We start from the raw sequence: 9066 nt of genomic DNA on the forward strand, positions 1-9066 counted from the left end.
AGATGCAAACAGCAGAGGCAGGCTGTTCCTGTTGATTTAGCAGGCACATTCATATCAGTCTGAGCGGTGCCTTTATACTGAAGTCAGTGGAATTAAACAAATGGTTTCCCACCTTAGCCATGAGCATCCTGACTGGCTTACACTATACTCCTCTATTCTAACCACCTCTGTAGCTAAGTAGCCATTTCCTTTTCCAAGGAGTTTTGCACACAGCAAAAACAGATAAAGAATCTAGAATAACACTTTGGTACTTTACATCACGCAAAGACTTAACCAATCCCCATCTTTTTGTCTTTACAGAGGTTCTCACAGCAGGATGGTGGTAAGTGTTTATACCATGATTAATAATTATAGTTTTAATGGGCAATTTGTAATAAAATACTGCTGCTACTTGTTGCAGGATGAGGATTATTGCTTGTATTTAGGCCTGAGCTGTCCAACTTTAGAGTGGCTGTAGTGATCATGGGCCTTGGGCCACACACCACACAGGCTGCACACTGTATGGGTTACCAGGACCCCTGCCATACAAACAGAACGAGCCCTCCTGCTGACACCATGCCAGTGAGCCCCCCTCAACCGCACTCCCCAGTACTGCCTCACAAGCAGCATGCCCCCTCCCTGCCACGTGGGCAGTGGGTATGGCTAGCAGGCAGGCACCATGCAGTCTGGATGCTGTCCATGGGCCACCAGCTGGACAGCCCTGATTTAGGCTGGCTGTGATTTTTTGATTGAAGCCATTAAATTTTTGGCTTTGCAGTTATTATATCACATGGAAAAACTGCTCTATTGTTCATTATGCTTTACAATGTTTTTGTGTCAAACACATGTGGGGTTAAGTTCTACTGCGTTACATCTGAATAAGCCACAGAAACGCTTTTAACTTTAAATCTGGCTATGCTTATGTCCAGCATTTTCAGAATGTTTTTCTTAGAAAGCTTTATTTTTGGGAGCAAGACTGCTATAGAACTTGAACATGTTTCCTAGTGATAAATATGAAAACTCTCTGCAGTCCTCATTTTAGGATTTTGAAATGTCTGCAGAAAGGACTGCATGATGAAGTGTAACCCCATCAGATGGAATGATACTAGATCTTTTGATTGGGATGGTTGATGCAGACGTAAGTGTCTGCAGACATTAAGTGTTGCAAGGCTTTTTCTTTGCCCTGAGTTCTGAGCCCAGTGCATACTTTGTCCACTACACATTTCTTGTACATAATATGCTTTATTTAGTTGCTTCTATATCACCCTAGAGTTTTTTCCCCCATGTACTTCCTGCAACAGCCTTTGCCATATCATTGACAAGAAATAACATTCTATGAGGCACAAAGATGCTTCTTCTGACAGACCATGAACCAGACAAATAATTTGATCACATAAATCTTAAGACAAGAGGTAGCAGAGCATAACATAGAACTGAGGTGCTGCCTTTCTATTAAGTCAATCTTACTCCCATTAGCCTAAAGAAAGCTACAAGGCTAATGGCATTCCATATTACAGAAAAGTGGCCTGGAAGGATACCTCAGGAGGTTGTTTAATCTAGCCCTCTGCTCAAGGCAGGACCATCCCTATCTAAGTGATTTTATAGGATTGTTTATCTAACCTACTAGTCCTCTTGAAACAGCATGAGCAACCTGCCTCCAGAACTGCCAGGCACAGTACCCAAAACCCAAAGTTGCCACAGGTAAAGCAAGGGAGCAACAACAAAAAAAATCCTGGAAAGAAAAGACTACAAAAAAATCCACTGTGGGAAAACTAAAATGTAATTTTTCTTCATGCTCCCAGGGCTGCCCACCTATCAGCAAACTGCTGGCCCAAGTAGGTAGGCAGCTTGGAGAACCTCTTGCCCAAGGAGTTGTGTCTCTGGGGGAACTGGGGAGCCAGCTGCCTGGGGAGTCACCTGCTGCACAGTCTAAAGCTCCAGCAGGTCATCACAATGCCTGCTTTCCGTCAAGAGTTTTATTAAAGGTGACATGTTCCCATGGAACATTTTCACATTCAGAAATTGGCTTTTTCCAATGGAAAAACATTCTGTTGGAGAATGTTCCTCTGGTTTTGAATGCATATAATATCCATTAAAGCCAGGAAGGGCTTAAACAGCCAGAAGAGCCGTCATACAACATTTTCCACCTTCACTTCAATACTATATGCTGACCAAATGCTGCAAATTCTCTTTGCATACTATAAAAGCAATTCTCTTTCAGTTGTCTGCATTCATACAGTGTTCATAAACAATTGAATAAAATGAGGACTCTTTTTCATTTAGATTAATAATCTGTTTTGATTAAATTTAAATTACTTCACCAGTTAATTATATTCTCCATGTGAAAACTCCCATATAGTTAGAAAGCACTGCTTTGACGGATGTGTACAGTAATAATTAGTTTATGGAGTCAATAACCCAAATGCAGCTGATGAGCCTGAATACTGAACTTTGCATTTAGGTCAGCAAGTAAGCATTAAAGCTGTTTAAATTAATGTGTTGCCAGACAGCACTTTAAGAGGAAGCCTACACATGTTGTGTTTGACAGCATTTATCTACAATAACTTGCATTCCAGACACTGGTACTTGATGCACATCAAACTGGTAGGACATAAAATACCAAAGTTAAGACTATGAGCCCTCCATTGGTTGTCCCAGGTTTTCATCTGTAAATATAGATGAAGGATATGTGGAATGGTCCAAATATAGGGCTGTACAGAGAGAGCTTTATGAGTAGGGACCTACCAAATCCATGATTTTGTAGATTCTGTGAAAACTGGCATTGCTGATGAAATCCAGGCAATGCTTGCAAAATCTATGGAAAAAAACCTACAGAAAAGAAAATTCTGGCTCCTCAGAAGGAGCCAGCAGTCCTCATCATGCTGCAGCAGCCGAGTGGGACAGGAAAGAGGGGAGGAAGGGCTGCCTACTTGAACAGCTGTGGGCAAGATAGCTGCCACCACTGCCTCTCACCACTGATTGGCTACAAGGGTCACATGTCATGTAGCCCCACCCCTCTCCAGTTGGCAGTGAGGGGCAGGGGTGCATGATGGACGGTCCTTGCAGCCAATCAGCGGTGAAGGATGGAGCCATTGGGACTCTTTGGCCAATCAAGAAGTGTGTGTGGAGGGGGGTGTGCCATGCTTCACCCACAAAATGATTACACCGACCCACGTTCTGCTTGCAAAGTCTGCCTGCAAATTAAGTAGATCCCTATTGATGGGTACTGGAGCTTTTGTGGAGAGTTACAGTGTAACATGTAGGACCTTAAAGCCCACTGAATCAATTAAAAGACTCCCATTGACATCAGTGGTTAACATCAAACCCATATTGCTGTGCTGTGCCCCAACCCCCTATTAACAAATTACTCCACTTTTTGATGATGTCTGCATTAGAAACTGAGTTCAAGATCAGGTCCCAGGTAAATAAATCATTTCTAATTAGAAAAGGGAAAATTATTTAAAATATATTAAGAATTCACTCTGACCCTAAATGAGGCCACTCCAGCTGAACTGTTTGGGTAGCCATGTCTTCTAACAAGTTTGACTGTAATACAAAGGCAATATTACCGCAATGATGAACTTTTCTGGCAGGGTATTTTTTTTTTTAACTTTTGCTTCAAATTCAAGCTATGGTAATGATAGCCAACATATTATGAAAAGTTTTTCCTGAATTAAAGACTGCTTTCAGTTTTGACTGGACTAAATTAAGTCACTCATTTTCTTGCTACATAAGATATGTGACCCGGCTGGTGTCTTTTATTAGTAATTTTTTATTATTATTCATTGACTATCAACACTGGATAAATTCCCTACCTCATCACAGTTTGTTTAGTCAAACAAATTATTAGGCTCAGCCAGTGGGTCACCAGGTGACATTCTGTGCTCTATGTTATACAGGAATCCAAACTGCATGGTAGAATAGTCCCTTCTGGCTTTTAAGTCTAAGAATTGCTTTGTGCTTTACAAAGCCCATACCAGTACTTACAGGCACACATAAACTAGATGCTGACCTTGTAATTCAAATTCCAAATATCAAGTTCAGAAATTTCTTTTTACATAGGCCCAGAAAGCAACATTAGAAGGTTCATCTGAAGCATCTAGAATTGACCTGTATGAGAGGAAGTGCAATTGAAAAGAGCTTCATCACAGCAAATAGTTTGTCCCTGGAGTAGATACTATTGTAATTGGGACTCGGTCTTTACAAGGTAGAAGAGTCCCAAGGGGAGTTAGGAACCTAAGGCATTTATACACATACTTTTCTGTCCCACAATGCAATGGAGATCCGCCACTTTGGAGCAGACTCGATGAATCAAGTCTGCTATACAAGTGAGCTGAGGCAAACTGTGCTTCGCCATGTGCAGCTGTATAAATAGCAAAATGCACATCAGCACACAGAAAATGGCAGCAGTGCGCTTTTGAACTAAAGCACCTCCTACGCGTTTTAGTTCAAAAGCGTGCTGCCACCATTTCTCAGCACTGACAGACATTTTGCTGCTTATACAACTGCAAGTGTTATAGCACCAGGCGCTTTTCAAAGTGCCCAGTGCCGTGGCACTTACATGTGTAAAAATGCCCTTAAACTGCTTAGGTGCTTTTGTAAATCCCATGCCTGTCTGCACCTAAATCTGGATCTATGGGGGTCTCATAAATACGAATGGATCCCAGCCAGAAAATGATGACTATGGTATTTCCCAGTGTTTTCATTATCCCACTGAATGGGGCTCAGAAAAGGACTTTCCCTCTATACCTATATTTTGAGGCACATTCTCTTTACAAAAGGAAGGAGACAGGTGAAGCTTGTGATTTCTGAAAGATTGAGGAATTTCCAAATAAATTGCAAAATAAAACTAGGGGTTTAAAAAAAACAACATAATAATAATGTATAATCAGAGCAAAAATGTAACTATTTAGATGTGTGCCTATCATCAACACATCATCATTTTGCTAGTATACTACACCCCTGCTTTTCATCTTTCATCTGTTAATTGTCATGCATTATAAGCTCTTTGGCCTTGTCTAGACGGGCACAGCCATGTGGTATGTGGCACAGCAGACATGTCTGTGATGTGCCGCCTACCACACATTCAGCTGTTGTTCACGCTGCAAGGGAGCAATGCGGGGGTGGGGATTACCCCTGGATATCTAGGGATTAAAAAAAACCTGCAGAAAAAAAAACACACAAGAGTAGCACACGCGGGGGCACCATACGCCACTCAAAACCAGAGCCTGGCCAGCCAGGCTCTGAGCGGCAGGATTGCCACTGCTGCAGCCCCAGGAGACCCCCAGGACCCCAGGTAAGGCTACTGGGGCCAACCTGATACTGGCCCCAGTCTCCCCTACTGCACCCGGGGTAAACTGCTGTGTGCCAGAGGGCACATGGCACAGCCATTTATCGGCGACAATTAGTGGCAACACAAGGTGTCCCGCTGCTAGTTGTCTCCGGGGAACCAAACATCCACGCTTATGTGGACATGGCCTTTGAGGCCTGAGACCAAACCTTCCCTTATCCAGTCTTTTGAATGAACCGTCATTTCACTTGTATTCTGTGCTTTAAGGGAAGTCCCAGTTTACAAGCCCACCACACTGATGGTGACAGTATACCATAGGGAAATGTGATTTGACTACAAATCTGTGTTTGCAAAACAATTATTTTTCTTTTTGTCTAGAGGCAAATTAGTGGGCATAAACTATAGCTGATGTTAACAGGTATAAACAGGTCTGTAGCTAATTGGAAGCAGTCTGGTAACAGGGATTTTTGATCATCTTTCAGAGGAACATAGAAATAGTTCTGTTACAGCAAATGAATCATGTCTTTGACAGTCATAATTATATCTTTCAAAGGCAAGTTCAAGGACTTGTGCAATGGACAAATAAAGAATAACCTAATTCAGAGATCAAAATGCAACATCTAATCACTCATAGGAAAGTAGGGCTGAAAGGAGCCACATGCAGTCATGTAGTCCAGGCCGCTACTTAAGGCAAGATCATGCCAGACAAGTTTCTGACTAACCTGCTTTTGAAAGTTTCCAAGAATGGAGATTCCACAACTTCTCTAGTCAGATTCCAGTGTCTAACCACTCTCATAATCAGAAAGTTCCTCCTAATCTCCATCCTAAATTTCCTCTGCTGCAGGTTGAGGCTTTTGCTCCTAGTCCTGTCCCTTACAGCCATAGAGAAAAGCCCATTGCCATCTCTGGAATCATCCTAAAGGTATCAAATGCCTCACATTCTTCTCTTCTCCAGGCTAAATAACCCTGGCTCTGTCAGCCTTTCCTCATAAGTCTTATCTCCCAAGCCCCTGATCATTTTTACTGGCCTGCACCAGACTTTTTGCAAAATGTCCACATCCTTCTTGAAGTCTGGGACCCCAAACTGGACATGGGACTTCAGGTAAGGCCTCACCAATGCTGAATACAGCAGAAGATTCACTTCCCTTGATCTGCAAGTGACACTCCTGTTAATACATCCTAGGGTTATGTTGGTTTGTTTTGCAACAAGAGCACACTTGGCTCATATTCAACCTACGGTCCACCATAACCCCTAGATCCTTCTCAGCAGTACTACAACCTAGCCAGTCATTCCCCAGCCTGTATTTCAGCATGCACTTATTCTGTCCCAAATTCAGGACTTTGCACTTGTCCTTGTTGAATATTATTTCATTGATCGCAGACCATTTTTACAGTCTATCCAGCTCATTCTGGACCCTAGCCCTGCTCTCTGGAATGGGCATAATTTCACCCAACTTGGTGTCATCCACAAATTTCCTTAGTGTGTTTCTGATCACATTATTAATGAAGATGTTGAATAATACCTGACCTAGGACAGACTCCTGATGAACCCCACTTGATACTTCCTTCCAGCTAGACATTAAGCCATAGAGAACTACACATTGAATACAATAATCCAATCAGTTAGGTCTTACAGAACTTTTGCTTAGTCTATTTCTTTAGCTTGTAAATAAGAATGCCACAGTACACAGTGTCAAACGCTTTGCAGAAAAAAGTGCTGGGGCAAGATGACCCCAGCCAGATGCCTATCCAGCCTTCTCTTAAAGACTCCCAAGGTAAGGGAGAGCACCACCGCCTTTGGAAGCCCATTCCAAATTTTGGCCACCCTTACCATGAAGAGCTCATACCACAAATATGATCCTTCATAATGCATGACTTGCTTTTGATGAATCCATGACGACTGTTTTTGATCAACTTGCTTTCCCCTAGGTGCTTTACAGTGGATTCCTTGCAGACTTGCCCCATGACCTTTCCAGATCTTACTGACTGGTCTGTATTTCCTTGGATCCTCCTTCTTCCTCCTCTTAAAGATAGGCACTGTTTGCTCTTTTCCAGGTATCTGTGACCTCATCCAACGTCCATGAGTTCTCAAAAAGGATAATCAATGGCTCCAAAATTACCTCAGCCAGTTCTTTCAGTACCATCAGGTATATTCTATCTGGCCCTGTTAACCTAAAAGTATCTAACTTTTCTATAAATAATCCCTAACTTGTTCTGCCATTACTCTAAGCTGTTTGTCTCCTTCCCTATCTCTGCTGTCACTGCATTCTTCATTGTGTAGCTGTGGCTGATTGTGAAAATGGAAGTAAATAAGGCATTAAATACTTCAGCTGTCTGCATCATCTGTATCCAGGGGCGTCATGTAGGGTGTACATGCGGATGTACGTGCATCCCCTGAAAATAGGGCCTGATTGCTGGTAGGTGGTTGCTGACTCATGGTGGGCACTTACTGCCACCCCCCCCACCCCGCCGCCAACAACGCCAGTGGCATCTGCGGGAGCTCCCCTGCTCACTGCTGCTGGGTTCCCGCTGCCAGCACAGCCATACCCCCCACAGCCGCTGGGGGCACACGCTGGTCATGTTTGTATCCAGATTGCCTTCCACATTGTGTAAGGGATTGTAGCAAGACCAAGGCCCCAGGGGTGGCTTTGAAGCTCCCTGGTAGCTAGAAGCATCCTGCCCCACTCCACCTCCTTGTGGTACCCTCCTATTCTACCTTACCTGCCATGCTTGATGTAACTAATATTACTTAGGGCCTAATATTCCCAGGGCCCCAAAGTGAGCCTCAGTCCCTCTGCTATCTATTATCTTGTGCGCCCAGCTGGCACCCATCTCACTCATCTGACTCTGAGTCATGGCTCCTTGGCTATGACTTAGAGCACAAGCTGCCTTAGGGATGATAACTGTGGCTCGATCCTCCCCTGAAGCCATGCCCATGCCTCATAGATGTTACTCTTGATTCAACTATCAGCCTGTAGAGGCTTCAACTTTCTTGGCCTTAGCTCCTGGTTACTCTTGCTGCAGGCTTCTAGCCCAGACCCACTGGCTCTGGCCTGGCTTCTGAGCCTCAGCCCCTCCTTTGTTGAGCCTCGCTCTCTCAGGACGCAGGCTCTGGCTCTCTCGGCTTTGGCCTGTACCTTGCCTCTTGCTCTTGGGGCACAGGCTCTGGCCCTCATGGCTCTAGACTGTGCCACTTCTTGTTCTTGCTCTCATAGAATCATAGAATCAATGAGTCAAAAGGGACCTAGATAGATCATCTAGTCCAACCCCCTGCCATGGGCAGAAAGGAGCACTGGGGGTGAGAGGGGTCATAAGACCCCAGCCAGGTGCCTATCCAGTCTCCTCTTGAAGATCTCCAGGGAAGGTGAGAACACCACCTCTCCAGGAAGCCTCTCCCTCACCCTTTCATAGTTTCATAGTTAGTAGGGTCAGAAGGGACATGAGCAGATCATCAAGTCTGACCCCCTGCCATGGCAGGAAAGAGTACTGGAGTCAAACGACCCCAGCAAGGTGATTGTCTAGCTTTGTCTTAAAGACCCCTAGGTTAGGAGCCAGCACCACTTTGATTGGAAGTTGGTTCCAGATCCTAGCCGCCCTGACCATGAAGTAGAGCCTCCTGATGTCTAGTCTGAATCTACCCTCTGCCAGCTTGTGACCATTATTTCTAGTCACTCCTAGTAGTGCTCGGGGGAACAGGGACTACCCCAGTTCCTGCTGGTCCCCTTTGACTAGTTTGTAACAGGCCACTAGATCCCCCCTCAGCCTTCTCTTGTGGAGGCTGAACAGGTTCAGGTCCC

At 44.3% G+C, this 9066-nt stretch overlaps 1 protein-coding gene across 2 annotated transcripts in view; it reads left to right on the forward strand.

Annotated features, from left to right (window-relative positions):
- The window catches only part of LOC109323397 (A-kinase anchor protein 2-like), a 459659-nt gene that overhangs the window by 205275 nt on the left and 245318 nt on the right, over positions 1-9066 (forward strand). For both annotated transcript variants that reach the window (XM_019554905.1, XM_019554904.1), the window contains exon 5: positions 301-322. In XM_019554905.1, the coding sequence (XP_019410450.1) occupies positions 301-322 (22 nt within the window). The remainder of the gene's footprint in view (positions 1-300; positions 323-9066) is intronic.

The sequence above is a fragment of the Crocodylus porosus genome, unplaced genomic scaffold (genome assembly GCF_001723895.1).
Source record: "Crocodylus porosus isolate Cpor-Errol unplaced genomic scaffold, CroPor_comp1, whole genome shotgun sequence".
NCBI lineage: Eukaryota > Metazoa > Chordata > Crocodylia > Crocodylidae > Crocodylus > Crocodylus porosus.